The sequence below is a fragment of the Lates calcarifer genome, linkage group LG1, assembly GCF_001640805.2.
Source record: "Lates calcarifer isolate ASB-BC8 linkage group LG1, TLL_Latcal_v3, whole genome shotgun sequence".
In the NCBI taxonomy this organism is placed as follows: Eukaryota; Metazoa; Chordata; class Actinopteri; family Centropomidae; genus Lates; species Lates calcarifer.
The window spans coordinates 16,173,784-16,189,232 of record NC_066833.1 but is presented as its reverse complement, the minus strand read 5'-3'; the positions used below and the strand labels follow the sequence as shown (position 1 = coordinate 16,189,232).

The 15,449-nt window shown below is 39.5% G+C and overlaps 1 protein-coding gene across 4 annotated transcripts; it reads right to left on the bottom strand.

Annotated features, from left to right (window-relative positions):
- Positions 1-6,641: 6,641 nt before the first annotated feature.
- On the bottom strand, positions 6,642-8,043 carry LOC108901614 (NAD(P)H dehydrogenase [quinone] 1). Of its 4 annotated transcripts, none has more exons than XM_018703160.2 (6): positions 7,952-8,043; positions 7,666-7,830; positions 7,448-7,578; positions 7,247-7,360; positions 7,077-7,178; positions 6,642-6,998 (listed from the first exon to the last, which is right to left on the bottom strand). In XM_018703160.2, the coding sequence occupies exons 1-6, from the start codon at positions 7,953-7,955 to the stop codon at positions 6,699-6,701; spliced, it is 816 nt and encodes a 271-aa protein (XP_018558676.1). In that variant the 5' UTR covers positions 7,956-8,043; the 3' UTR covers positions 6,642-6,698. The 4 variants fall into 4 exon arrangements, with proteins under 4 accessions (XP_018558676.1, XP_018558678.1, XP_018558677.1 ...); XM_018703162.2 differs by having other exon boundaries at positions 7,307-7,360; XM_018703161.2 differs by having other exon boundaries at positions 7,448-7,542.
- Positions 8,044-15,449: the final 7,406 nt, after the last annotated feature.

The window sequence follows — 15,449 nt, the reverse complement described above, 5'->3', positions numbered from 1 at the left end:
AGCGGTGAGAGTGAACCAGAACAGTAAAGTTGTGGGCTGTAAAACCAAAACAATGGGCTGAAAGATATTAAAAGGCTCTGTAAACCTAGGGGCAACTACAGAGCAGGGTGATAATTCTCTGTTAGTAAGCCCTTACAAATTACATGTAGTAATTTGATCCACTGTTAAAATAAAAATATTGAATATAGTAGCTTTAAATTTTTGTCCTTAACCTTGTTTTTGTCTTGCTGTCTCCAAGAGCTTTCTGTTTACTCTCTCTTCTCTTCTCTTCTTTTTCTCTGACCTCACTGAATCTGTCAGTGCCTTCATGCTTTGCTGCTGACTATGACCGGCTGTGGTTCATACAGTCCATTAAGTTTGTCCGTCATCTCTGCACGCAGCAATAACTCAAACAAAGTGTAAGTTCTGCCTTCCCCAAGCCTTACAGGTTCCTGTTCACCCCCACCCTCGCTGCATTCTTGTGCACGCACACACTCACACCTTCTTCATTAATATGAGTCAGGTCACTGGGATCATGCATGAGATAGGTAATAGCTGAAGAAAAGTCTTGCTCCAGGGGACAGTGAGTGTCCCAGTATGGATTAGCGACAGAATCTGTCCACAGGCTGCATGAGAAGGTGTCCTTCTCACTGCATTCCCCGGGGGGCTGCAGGTCTAATCTAGTAATCCTATCCTGACAATCCTAATGTGTGCTTTACAACACCGCGCCTCATCATTCTGATGACACAGAGTTCACAGATAAGGTGGGTAACTTTCACCCCTATTGTGCTGTCACGCTAACTGAAAAATGGACCATCAGTGCTGCTGGAATGCGTTGTGTTTTGGGGAAGCCTGCAGCAATAGCTTCACCAGCTACAATACCTGTAGGTGTTGCCTTGCCCTTGCCCAGGACTAATGCATGGAAGCCTCAGTGTTGACATACTGTTACCAGGGATCAAGTTCATGGTTTAATTTACTGTAAGTTTGAAGCTTTTAACTTGCATCAGTGGTAAACAGACCAATTTAACATAGACCGTGTGATGTTTCAATTGCAAAAAAAAGACAAGTTTGAGCCTGAGCACTGACAGAAAACCAAACACTGCAGGCTTTATTGGATATAAACACAACTCCACAACACTCAAACAAGATGTTGGAATAAGTGATGTAGATAAACATGCTAGCAGAATGAGTCACATTAATGGAAAAAGATTTAAATGGCGATACACTGTAGATATCATGTCTTTTAAAAATAACCGTGCAGCACAAAATTATTGATCAATATCACCAGAGTGACACGTGATGGAAAATTACCTAAAGCCATATTTCTTTCTCCCAGGTGGTTCCCATTCATGGTCTCCGCACCAATCACATACACACAAACTCAAATTCAGCACGGCAGGGGGATTACGGCCAGGATGCGGAAACCCAGGCAGCATCTGGAGTTGAGCCCTGTGCGCCTGGAGCTCCCGGTGAGGGGCACCAGTGCTAGCGCTCCCATCCATCTAGTCTTTCTTCATAGTCCCATCTATAACCCTCAGCCTCTACTTACATCTGTTACTCACAGAAAAAAAACATATGAGGGCATCTGTATACTTTCATTGTTTATACCATTCTTGACAGTGGGAATAGATCAGTATTATATCAAGGGAAATATCTAAGTGAGATGCATGAAACAAGAGCCAGAAAAGAGATTGAATCAAACATTGAAACAAAAGAGGAGTCGTCATCAGAGTGGAGGATCAAAAAGGAGTGAGGGACAGGATGTGCTGTGTTCACCATGTGTCTGCTTCACCCATCACTCTGCAGCTTGTGGTGGAGATATTAGATATCTGCTTCTCATTACAATATAGAAAAGGATTTGGAGAGGAGCGTAATGGCTGACTACAGTCTTAACCCTGTCACTCTGATGCACCAAACCACCGAAAGCTTTCCCTGAACCTCCCAGCCACACTCAACCTCTGCTTCTAAATATGAAACAGCTCTGCTGCCTCACGTCAGCCTCCCACTACCAGGCACTCTATACATCAGAGTCTGAATGGAGGCCAATGGCTTTACATCCATCCATTCTTCAAACCATGACAGCAGGCCTTCCATGTAAGAGTTTCAAAGTTGCAAAGTGCAGGCTTGCCTGGGCCCCATCACTGCCAGCCAAACTGAGTGAAGTGCCTGTCAGGAGCCCGATCTGTGAAAGTGTTTGCTTATATGTGGGTAAACTGAAGTCCGATCCCCCGATGAATACATCTCCAGTGAACATTCAAATCCCTAATGAGCAAAAGATGTGTGAAGGGTCCCATTGTGGTAAAAGTTTCCTGTGTATTTTCGCACTGGTGAGAGGAGAAGACTAACACAAAAGAAGGATGGCGATGAGGATGAAAAGAGCGAGGCATGAAAGACACATCCTCCAGAAGTTCATGAAAAGAGGAAGGAGGCAGTGATTGTTATTATTTTTTCACCCATGTTCTTTCTCTCCTTTTTTGGACGTTGTAAAGAGCTCCTTGGCTCTATTTGTGATTGTGTTCCTCCACAGCTGTTAGTGCACCCTTTTTATAATTTTTCTAACCAGCTGTTCAGGCTGTTATCCTTGGCCCTGAGAGATTTAACTTTGATGCACAGACACACACACACACACACACACACACACACACACACACACACGTACATTAAAGATATTCATGCAAGTAGTTTACACCCTGTATTTATGAGAAAATAAAACCATAAAAGTACTTTATTTCCCATCAACCTGAAATATTTTCTCTACTGTCTTCGGGTATGCAGTCCATTTGACAGACGATTTTTTAAAGTAGTAAAGTAAGAAGTAAAACTACTTCAACAATGTTGCATGTTTGAGTCAGTAGTGAGTAAAGACAGATGTGAGTAAAACTATCAATCTCAGATTTTTTTTTCTTTTTAACAAGGACTGTGGGAACCTATCTACACACTGCAAGAAAAGCTTGATTTGAGAGGCAACTTTGATTGGAGTAGTTTGAGGGGATGATTGTGCTCAGATGTCTGAGTGAATTCCTCAGTTTAATAATGATGAGGAACATACAATGGACACTCTGTGATGCGAAGGTAAAGGGGGCAGTTGGAACTTAAGTTAAAGCATAAAGGTAAACGCCGGTAGTTCTTCATTACAAACCTTTCCTGCTGCCAATCTTAATACAGCTACCCTGAACTGTGCCTCACTTTCCTCGTGTGCATGCACACACAGAGTTACTAGCACACACAGGCTAAGTTCGACAAGCTGTGGATTGTGTTGAGGTGTAATTGATTGGATTTTAATGAAGGCTCTGAAAGAGTGAGAGGATGGATGATATAAATAATTTGCCTCATTTCTCAGCCAACCTCTCCCCCCCTGCATTTTACCAGCTCTCACTCTCTCTCTTTCCCCGCCTGTTCTGGGTCATAGTTTTTAATGGCTGACCTGTTGTTAACCCTGTGACATCTGGTGCAAACACAAGGACCCATTTACGGCATAATCAAAACACCCAAAAGTCAACGAAGAACAGTCAGTCACATCTGGCCCAGCACCGCATTCTTGAATCTATCGCTCAAATCTCACCTCAGTTTCAAAGAATCAAGTATTACTGTTATTTATACTGGTCATACTTACATTTGGAACTTTATTCCAATCTTTAAAGGAATAGTTCAACATTTTGGGAAACACATTTTTCACAAGTTAGAGGAGAAGATCAATACTACTCTCATGTCTCTAAATATCCAGCTACTGCTAGGAGCCAGTTAGCGTAGCTTAGCATAAATGCTGGAAACGGCCTGGTTCTGTTCAAAGGTAACAAACTCTGCTAAACAGCATCTCTAAATCTCACTAATTAATACTCTATATCTTGTTTGTTTAATCTGTAAGAAAACCAAAATCTCTTTTTGGTTTAACTGAAGATTATGTGTCTGATTATTTATGGTGCCTGGACAAAAGATAGTTGCACACATAACCACCTGTAACATCACAGTATTTCATTTTTACACTTGGGTTTTTGTACAAATTAAACAAACAAGATATAATGTGTTAATTAGTAACCTTTACAGGTCTTGTTTGCTACATATTTTTACCTGAACATAGCCATGCTAGCAATTTCCCCATTTCCATTCGTTATGCTAAGCTAGGCTAACCTGCTGCCACTAGACAGAAATTAATCTTCTCCTCCAATTCTTGGCTATAAAGTTAGTAAATGTCCCAAAACAGAAAACTATAATACAATCCTACCTTGATGTTGACTGAAAAAACTCTGTACTACTGTATGTTTGGTGAAAAGCTTGGGTTCACTCAACATTCAGGACTTCCTCTGAACATTTTGTTGCTATTTTTTATCTGTGTATTTGAGCTTTCAATAAAACAGGACTGCTTTTCCGGAGACTCTGTTCCATGCCTGGTATAAGATGGTGCCCACTTCCTCTTCCTCCCATTGAACCAGCCAAAAATGGACTTCCCTGCAGCCAGGGTGGGAGAATTGGGATGGACAATGGGAAAGCAGGATGGTCACCAGATCAGATATTGTGGCATAACCCTTACATACATAAACACTCAATCTCCCACAACTCCTGCTATTCTAACTCCACTACTATGGTTTTCTGTCTACGACAATGATGCATAGATATAAAGCTCTCCTCAAGATCTTCAGATTGATAAAAGAAAGCTCTGTTCATGTTGTTTTTGTTGATCTGTTGATTTGTTAAATCTGTTAAATTAAAAGATTGAAGCAAATAAGTGCATAATGTTTAACACATTTCAAACACTTTTGTAGTTTCTGAGGACATTATTTAATCACATTGTCATCTGTGACCCCTCTCATGTTGTAAGAGTGTTTGCTGTGAGCCCCTGAGTCATATCAGACAACAGAAATGAAATGTCAACTCAGTGGATAACTCAAAGTCACAAAGTTTCTTCTGTTTGTTGAAAGCAAGAAAAGGAAGTGATCTGAATATGTTCTGGCTCCAGAGGCAGGTGATCATGAAACTGAACCTGACTCAACACAAACAAACACACAGTGACCTTGTGGAACCTTAGCTGTGAAATATGCACACCGTCAAGTTCCTACATGTCACAGGCTGTGGTCTGGACATCAGAGTGCAAGGCCATTTCCTGAAGTGTGCACCCATCCACCCCCACCCCCGCCTCCGTCTCATTTCCTCCATACCCAAACAAAAGCCGCTTCTCTGGGAAAAGTGCTCGGCCACTTATGATTCTGTGTAGAGTCCAAACCTGCATGCAAGCAGACTCTTTGGTCGCCAGCATGTCTGTGTACAAGGTAGAGAACACTTCAGCTTGATCCAGATAGCATGCGAGACATTTGTTTGATTTGTTCAAAACAAAGTGCTCACAAGAACATTAACTCAGTTTACCCAAACATAAAGGTCAAAACTTCCACAAGAATCAGGAAGACATGAAGCTTTTATTACACAGGCAGAGCCAAATGAACAGTGATCACCACCCTGCAGCTTTGATCTAGCTGCTGGGTAGGAGTGTTTTACCCAGGTGGGTTCCCACTTTCAGAACAAGCTCCTTGTTTAGCATGTTTCTCATGGACCTCAGGGCTTCAGATAGAATCCCTTTTCCCCATCAAAGCAGTCAGAGGGAGTAAAGGAGAGGGCGTTTCTCTCGAGAGGCCCAGTAGATCTGAGAGTCAGAGCCATATTGCAGGATAGGGTAGAGAATAGGATAATAAAATGAACTTTAAACCTTCAATAACACTTGAAGGTGTCAACACAACACTGACATATTACTTTTTAAGTTGATGTAGCAAATTTGTTGCTTATTTACACATCCTGCAGTTACATGATGCCTTTAATTTTCATGTGGGGTTGCATTTCTGACCACCTGGCAATTTTTGGGCCTTTACTAACTCTTGACAGAAATATTTGGACTTTCAGCTCCTGAATGCACTATTATTTTCACCAGCTAGTTGCCAACCTTGTTGCTGAGCAAATAGTGTACACTTGCCTGATGCAGTAAAAAGACACTGAAACCAGTGAGAGTGAACCAAAACAGAAAAGTTGTTGGCCACACAGTTAAACAAACCACCTTCACATTGTCATTAGATACATAAATTATAGCAGGAGGACATGACACTAAATGATATGCACAAATTTAAAAGCTGGAGAAACTGGAAGAGAAGCATTTTCACAAGACTTGAGTTTGAGCCAATGGATATGGGTTAAAAGGAAAACAAAGACTGGTTATCATCATCCTTTGCTTAAAATTATCTTACGGTTTCTTACAGAGACCAAAGCCTTGGAACAAAACTGAAAAGGACAAAAGAAAAACCTGAGCATTCACTTGAAACCAGATTGAACCTTTAACCTGCTCAGCACAACTGAAAATGATAATCAAATTACAAAAAAATAAAAGCAGCTTACTTGGCTCTCAGTTTAGTACTAGAACTGTGGTGTTGTATATGTATTAATAGTGAAATCTTTGCTAATAAGATCTCTGCAGAAGCTTGAAGACTTCTGTTGCCAGAGTGGAACAGTCAGTGTATGTCTCCATTAAAGCTGAACAACTCCGTGGTTCATACTTACTACAAGAATGAAATATTGTTAAAAAGAACCATTTTAGTCCATTTCCCTGGTAGCTTTTATACATGTAAAATTGAGTAGAGGAACCTTTAACCCAGTCCTTGAATTACCAGCAAGTTAAAGCACTGAAGTCAGAATTTCAGGGGTTTTATTTTCATACAATTGAAGACAGGTAGGACCTGCCATCTTCAGACTCCAGCTTTCATCTGGTTGTTGGGTGGCAGTGGTTTTCCCAGGTGGATCCCCACTGTCAGACCAAACTCCTTGGAGGCATGTTTCTCATGGACCTCAGGCTTCAGCTGGAAACCCTTCTCTCCATCAAAGCAGTCCAAGGGAGTAAAGGTAAGCGGCTCTTCCTCCAAAAGGCCTTGCAGTCGTTTACGCCAGGCCTCAAGCATTGTGGTGCAGGCCTCTGGGGGAATGTGAGATGGAGCCCAGTAGATCTGAGGGGCCAGAACTTTGAAGCCACAGTAGTGCAGAATACCATTCTGAAGAGAGAAATGTGTTCATTTACATGTGCAGTTATTCAAATGTTAAGATTCAATTAATTCATGCAGACACAGTACCTGCAGTGGCCACAGTGTGACGTTCATGTCTCCATTGATGCCATTTGCACTAAACATGGACTCATGAGAGCCAGTGGTGAAGGACAGCATGGCTTTCTTGTCCTGTGTAGAAAGCCAACAAATAAAGGATAAATCTCATTGTAATACAAACCCTTAGCTTGATCCCTTACCTTGAAGATTCCAAGGCTGTATCGCTTATCTTGTGAGTAGGCAAAGCCAAGTGTAAGCACCCGGTCAAACCAGCCCTTCATGATTGCAGGTACAGTGAACCAGTACATGGGGAACTGAGAGGGGTGGGGGGGTTAAAAGTTAGTTTAATGTGAAGAGTTTAGGGTTTAACAAAAAACACATTACTGCCACTCAGGTTTTACCTGAAAGATGATAAGGTCTGCCTCAGTGAGTTTATGTTGTTCTTCAGTGATATCAGCAGACAGTTTTCCCTCCTCCCATGCCAGTTTGGTCTCCTCTGCATAACGAAAGTGTTCTGCATTTTTAACTTGTCCTACAGACAAAATAAAAGGTTTCACATAGGGCTACAGAGCAATCAGAAAGGTATGACATTTTTAATGACAGTACAAAGTTCATATACCAGTGATGTCTTCTGTAGTAGCAGTGGCTTTAAAGTTCATAGCATACAGGTCTGATACTTCCACTGTGCACCCCTGAGCTGTTAAAACTTCCACTGCAGCATCTTTAGCTGCAGCATTGAATGAGCCAGAGCTCTGATGGGCGTACACAATCAACACTTTTTTTGCTGCAAAATCAAGAGTTAGAGATTAGATTATGTGCAATTAACCAAACAAAACACAAATACCATTTATAATAAGTGCTGACAAACCTTTCAAGAACTACAAAAAAAAAGCAAGAAAACTCACCCATTTTCGAACACTGAATGATAAACTATAGAATCGGTTCGTATATTGATTGAAACAGCAGCTCACCCCTGTGCAAAGTGATTTTTATACACCAGGCCCTGTGGCTCATTTGCACTCTCACAGGTGCTGTTAGTCAGCAGTCAAGATCATCAACCAATCAGCTGGCAGTGTGGGATTATCTCTCAGGACTCTCATCCACATATCTTTTACTGAAACTGGAAAGCATTTTAAAACAGGGAGTGGAATTTATGTACCACTATGAGCCAAGAATATCTAAGTTTTATCAGTGTGGCAGCTACAGATTTAACCAATTTTAAACACAGGAACTGACTAAAACTTACTATGGTACTCTTGCACATGCATCTCCTATAAGGTAATGTATGTCCTTTCCTACTTTAGCCCACGCAGAACGAGACAGACCGTGTTTGTCTATGCCTCTGTTTTTGTGTCTTTTTTACAGTATATATGTGGATACATGCGTGTCTGTCTTTTTCTCTGTGCACAAGATGTTTAAAAAATTGTGAGCCACTCCTGATGTCTTCAAACCACATCTAAGCAGATGTGGTCGAGTGATCCTCTCACTCTACTGTTACTGGTTTCCAGCTCTGTTTTCCTTTACATTACTTTCCTCTAAAGACACAGTTGCCTGCGGTCGAATGTGCTCACGAATTGTGCCCTGTAAAAAGAAATAGACTCAGCAGTGGGCATCAAAGGCAGACATGAGCTGGTACACATCTGGGATCAAAATCAGTCCTAAGCACCATCTATGCAGCCACTGTGAGGAGGAGGGGGTGTAATGAACAACTGCTATGCATTAGCACATAGGCACACATGCATGCAAGGACACCACATGAGTGAGACATATGGATACGCTTTGTCAGCTATCTGTCTTCCTATTGTCTCTCCTTTTTCTCACTTACTGTGATAGATTTGAGTTTTAAGGGTTTGTAGGTATTTGTCAAACCGCCGCATGGATTGTTCAAATTTAAAATTATGTGGCATTCTGGTGTTGTTTTCATCTCTGTGGACTCTCTGTGTTTTACTCCAACACCACACAAGTATGTTGGTGTTCATTGTGCTTCATTTTGAGCCTCTGGCTGCATTCCCTCTGTTGTGACGGGAAGGGATCATGTGTTTTGCTGGGAGGTATGTTTTCATGGTTTGTGATGTATTGAGCTACGTGATCCCACACTGCTCTGTTGCTGCATTTTATGCTGTGCTCACAAGTGTGTCTCACACTTTCTTCCACAGGAATATCTACAGCCCACCTTTAGAGTCCCCTTTATGTACTACCTTTAACAGGTAAATTATAGCTTACTGAGGAGTATTTAAAAAAGTACAGATACTCAAAAACAGAGGATTTCAGCATGTTTTACATCACAGTTAATGTTGGATAATGATATTAAAATATAACCTACAGTGCCATCATGTGGCCAGTTTGAGAAAATAAAACATTGGCCAATGTTATACTGTATATTGCCACTCTTTAAGTAAAATACTTACACATACCTACCTGCTTTGCATACTTACACCGTAAAATAATAATATATAACAAATATAATTATTTACTGTAAATTTGACAAGGACAACACTGACCCAATCTTAGAGTGAAGTGACTGTTATTAAAATTTCATGGTTGGAAAAAGACTCAAAATTACAGATATCCCACTTTCTTCTTTTTACCACATCTGATCCAGTAATTATTTCTTGTATATTCTTTTTCCTACAGCTGCAGAGAGTACATTCAGGCTGCAGAGGACCACCAATAAAACTGGTAAATAATAATAATGATAATATAAATGGCAAAGAAATTTAAACAAGTTTGACAGCAACAATATTACGTGCATCAAGGGTTTCCTTTGATTATTTAACATAATACATTTATCATATAGTTTGTGGTTTCTTGAGAGGGGTCGGTGTGGATATGCTGTGGCAAGAATCTTTGGAGAAGATTTAGATATGTCCTTTTTATCCCTAGCAAAAACCGAATAGTGAAGTGTATGAGCTGTGATCACTGGAAAAGGGGCAAAATTGCAATGGTGTAGGCTGGGAGTGCTTGTTTTGCACTTGGGGCCTCATTGTCCTATATGGCATCCTATTATTTACCACTAGATGGCGACAGAAAATGTTTTTTCCTCCTGTCATGAGATTAATTTGATGCAGTTTATGGTTTAATCACAGTTTGTGAATATCTGCCAGAGCACTGGGAGGTTAAGGCCAAAGTGAGTAATAGCCAACCAGATGGTGAGTCGTGAATTGTAGCTATATATTGGCAGAGCAGAATCATTGTAAAACATGCAAACTACAACCTTAAAACAGATTAATGTCACTGATCTAATCACTGGAATGACTATAAGTAAACAGAGCACCAGGATTTACTGTACTTCTTGACACTTTTGGCACACTCTCAGCACTGCTGCCTGGCAGTAATTCACATGATGGAAGCCATAGAGCTTAAGCTTAAGTCTTGCTGAGGCCTCTTCTAAAATTTTGAGTATCTTTGCTGAACACAGCCCTTCGTCTTCTGTCCCAGTATCATAAAGCAGCCAAATGCATAAGGATTCTCCAATTAAAGGAGCAAACACACAAATATGAAGAAGTACCTAAATTTATTATCAGCACTGGACTTATTAAACTACGTGTCACTGAGATTAAATTGAAATATTTCTGTGACTAATTAACTATAGGCAGGTGACACATTACAGGAAAAATCAACACAGAGTATCTTAGTAATGTATTTGGTCACCACAGGCTGCCAGAACATCTTCAATGGTCCTAGTCACTGATTCTACAATTCTCCTGAACTCTACTGGAGGGATGGAGCACCATTTCTCCTAAATATTCCCTCATTTGTGATGACTGTGGAGTCTAGCAGGTTTGTCCAAAATCTCCCATAGGTGTTCAGTTGGGTTGAGATCTAGTGACAGTCATCAGACGTGTGCTATTGGCCACAGTTCCAGATCGTTTACTGATGTCTTTCTCAAAGATCTAAAAGTCTCTTACGTCCTGCCATACGTGCCCCAACAATGAACCCTATTTCAAAGTCACTTAGATCTTTTCCTGTTGCCATCTGGCAACAAAATCATAATCAACTCAGTTTGTTCAGCATGTTTATACATGCCACAGTGTGTGATTTGATGTTATTTGCAGTGCACCTGTTTGGAAGCATCAGTATTTGTTATGTTTCTCAGTGTATTCAGGTTTTTCCTTTAATACATCTGTATGTACGTCTTTGTATGTACAAGTCTACAACACAGCAGCTTGCACTAGTAGAGAGCCATGTTGCATCACCTGCACAAAGGAACTTTTTCATCACTTCAACATGGTAGCAGTTGCACCTTTGTTGGATTTTCACACAACATTTGAAGTTGGAGGATGTAATAAAAGTTTGTGATTGGATAAACATTATATTCATATCAGACCAAAGCTATTATATAAGTTATCTCAAACAGCTGCCTCTGTGGTTTCTGCTCTCAGTCCAAAAGCTGCTGTTATGATTTTCTAATGAAACAGAAGTGAAGCCATAAGAGGTAACATCTGGTGTTTCCTTAAAAAGTTGTGTGAATGTTAACAGTGTTGCATCACTGGTTTCTTTGGAGCATAAATGGCCAAGTGTATGAAAACCTTTTTAACCTCATATGCATTTGTACATTCTCAGTGACAGTACAAAATAATAATCACTTACATTGCTGTTTAATGTGAGACATTAAAAACTAAAGGAGGTGACAGACAGTGCTAACAAGCAAAAGTCTGTCACTTTTTATGCATTTCATTCCAAGTGTTAACTTCAAAATAACATCACATGTATATAATCATCTGCCATATTTACCATTAGATACATTCATTATCACCTGGAAAGCTGACTGATTCATCTTCCCATTTACTTTTGGTTTTTAATTAATCAAAATTTATATTGTATGGTAGTCTCCAATTTTTAAATTAATATTCACAATACTTTGTGTATTACTGTGGACAAAGACTGTGTGACAGGCATTTTAATCAGTTTGCATTCCTGGTTGGTGTAGTATCAGACCAATAAACTGTCCTCAGTTCAGCTCTAAAGGGGTAATAAGGGTTTGTAATGTCATCAACTGGCAACAGATGGTCCCACAATAAGGAGAGATACATGTCTGTTGTAGCAAGTAAAAAAATAAAAAAAGCAAAAAGAAAAGGAAATGATACCAAACTGACATTGTGCATTTTCGAATTTGGAACAAAAAAATCTGCAGAAATTTGGTGACATGACCTTGTGACTTGGATTATTTTGTGTCCTCCATCCTGCGTTTTTCAGTCCTTCCTGTTAAATGACCTCTGAAATGCTTGGCACAATTGCAGTTTTTGAGTTTTGTCAGAGACCTTTTTGCCCTTTTCTGATTTTTTTTTTTTTTTTTTTTTTTTTTTTTTACATTTTTAAAACTAATATATTCTGTGATTGCCACACCTCTGCTATACTTCAGTGGGCCAGTGAATGCACCATATTATAATCTCATTCCATCTCTTTCATCTCATTCTTTTCTTCTCTTCTGCCCTCATCGGGATAACAAGTCACTGTTGTGTCAGCCAAGTAGGGTTTCCTGAGCCAGAAACCCTGAAGGCAACGCAATGAAGTGATGTTCACTGAACTGTGACAGAATCTACCAGTGATTCAAGTTGCATTATTAATAGAGCAAATTTTTATTCCACTTTTTATATATGCATATTTATTTAATGTTATAGCACGAGCATGTGCTGAAATGGAAGTCATGTCTACCAGAGTAAACACTGTTACTGAGGTAAAAATCTCCCTCTTTATCTCTGTCACATTAACATGTCTTACAGTTCTCCACTGTCCATTAACTGCCCCTGAAGAGTTAGAAAACAGGTGTCCTCCTCTGTGATGTCTGTCTCGCCAAATTGGTTGAAAAGAAGTTCTATTTAAGTAGTTAGAATAAACAACAAACTGACTGAAGTTGCTGCTTTTCAATTTGAAGGAGATAATGCTTGAATTTTAACTCACATAAAACATCACACAGTCATTCCCCAGTGCAATTCTCAGGTGTGCAACAAATCCATCTCCTCTGCTTTTTCAGTTAAGCTTCTCTGAATCAATTATATTTTGTTAAGGATCTGTTTACTGCCTCATCCTCTTCCTCAGAGATGTTCTTTCAGTTTCATACAGTTGGGAATTTTGTGCACAGGCCTGAGAGTAAAACTGAACCAACTGCCAGACTGGAATGAAAACTGTATAAAAAGTTGTTAAAGTGGCTGGATAGGCTGTTTATTTTGTTGTCAATAAAAGGAGAAGAAGGGGACAACTCTGCTGAAGTAAATCATAACATTGCTCTTCACTTTACAGTTTTTCCATGTGCCAGTATTTCCCAAAAAGTTTCCCTTTAATTTCTTAAAAGTTTCCCCAAGAGAAATAAGGTATTCAGCTGTACTCATACTCATCATAATGATTTATAGGATCTTTTGTTTTCATCACATTGGCAGAAATTGGCTTTCTTAGATTTTACAAACCAGTTCATGGTTTGGTAATTCTGTCATACATTCTGTATCTTCATACTTAGATAAGATGCCTTTAATTTTGAACCCATCTTCCCAGGGTTCTTTGCTGATGCATAGTCCAGGGCTGAAACAATTAGTCACTAATCTATTAGTCAATCAACAGAGGATTAATACATTTTTATAACTCATTAAGTATTTAACAAAGAGCAAAAATTATTATTATTATTATTAAATTTCCTGGTTGCAGCTTCTCTAATGTGACAAGATGCTGTTTTCCTGTGTTTTATATAATTTCAGTTGAGAACCTGTTGGATTTTGAACCACTGAATTGACAAAACAAGCAACTGGAGAACATCTCGTGAGGGTCTGGGATCTCATGATGTGCATTTTTCACTATTTTCTTTTCATCATAACCATTACATGTAAAGAGTTGATTGCTGCAGTCCTGATACAATCCATCAATTCTTGCTCATTTCTAATCTCAACAAATTCATTATTCATGGAAATATCATTTATGATGAATGTTTTTATTGACATTATCTGTTAAGGATCCTCATCTTGAATAGAAGATGATAAAGTTGATCTTGACTCTGTTTTTGGAAATTGTGCGGAAAACCTTGAGAAATGCAGCTGAACTGCTGCATTGTCTCACCTCTCCTCCTCCACGCCCCTCTTCCTCCTCACCGTTGTAACCATGGTGATAAAGCTGATCGATTAGATACCTGATTCCAAATCAGCAGAAACAAAATATGACAGCAGATGGTAACCAGACAGACAGGGGAAACTGATGGAGGCAGGAGGGAGACAAAAATGGGGATCAAATTAAAATTAAACTACCTCAGCATTTGCATTTACAGTGTGTGATTTTACAGCGACACATGAGGGTTACAGAACTTGGAATTGACAGAAGGTAAAGTGATAGAAAGTTAGATCAAGTGCAGAAGAACAGATTGTTGGATTTGCCAGTAATATATGCAAACATAAACAGAGTGGGTCAACACAAACTTTTTCACAGTTGAAATAAAGAAAATTCCTTGACATAAAGTTTGAACTATACTGCAGATGAATTTATTTTACTGTGGATGGGGGTAAAATATCCTGCACGTGTACCTTCATTAACACACACAAATACACATGTGCATGTGTGAACAGATGAGGAGGAGGAGATGACAGCGTGAGTTTTGTGGCTCTGGCCTTTAAACAGATGGTGTCCAGACTGAGACAGATGAGGAGTTAAACCCAGGAGAATTGGTGTTTAGAAGAAGGAGGAGAGGACACAAGAGAGACTGGATGGAGCAAAGTACAAGGCAAAGCACCTGAAAGTCCTGTTGTGTTATGGTCATTAGGGATTCTATTGAAATCAAATGGTTGTTTTTTTGAGGGCTGTCTATTGGGGGTCCAATTTTACACACACACAGTTAACAAAGAGGGCTTTTTGTATTACTTAAGTTAAATGTTTTTAATGCAGGTGGCCTGTGCAGTTGGGTTTAGATCATCCTGGCATTGCTTTATTGTTAGGCATGGCCAATTGTTTGATGGAGAAGCCCAGTTAATCCTGAGTGCGGTGTAAAGTTACAGTTCTGATGTGAACGGATCAGGCATTATCTATTCATTAAACCTACTGCTAGGCTGCAGTCAAAGATCGAGCCTCTAGACAAAAAGAAGACTGTCTCAAAACTCAATTGAAAGGTAGATAAAGTAGAAAAAGAAGAGTAAATATGTATTTCTTACTCATTCTGCCATGGTCAGGATGCTCTGCTCTTTGCAGTAACATTTCTGCAAGAAAAATAATGTTTACATCACTTGTTTTTTTTAATTATTATCAGAGGCAGTACACATTAATCAACACTGATTAAAATAAATGTGTCTGAGTTAGACACGTGTGACTTTATGCATCTGCAGTGCCATCTTAAAATGTGAAAATAATGATAATATATTTGTATACAGAGGATGTTTAACTGCCATATGTTTTGAATGACAGAAGTACATTTTCAGATCTCATAATTGCTGA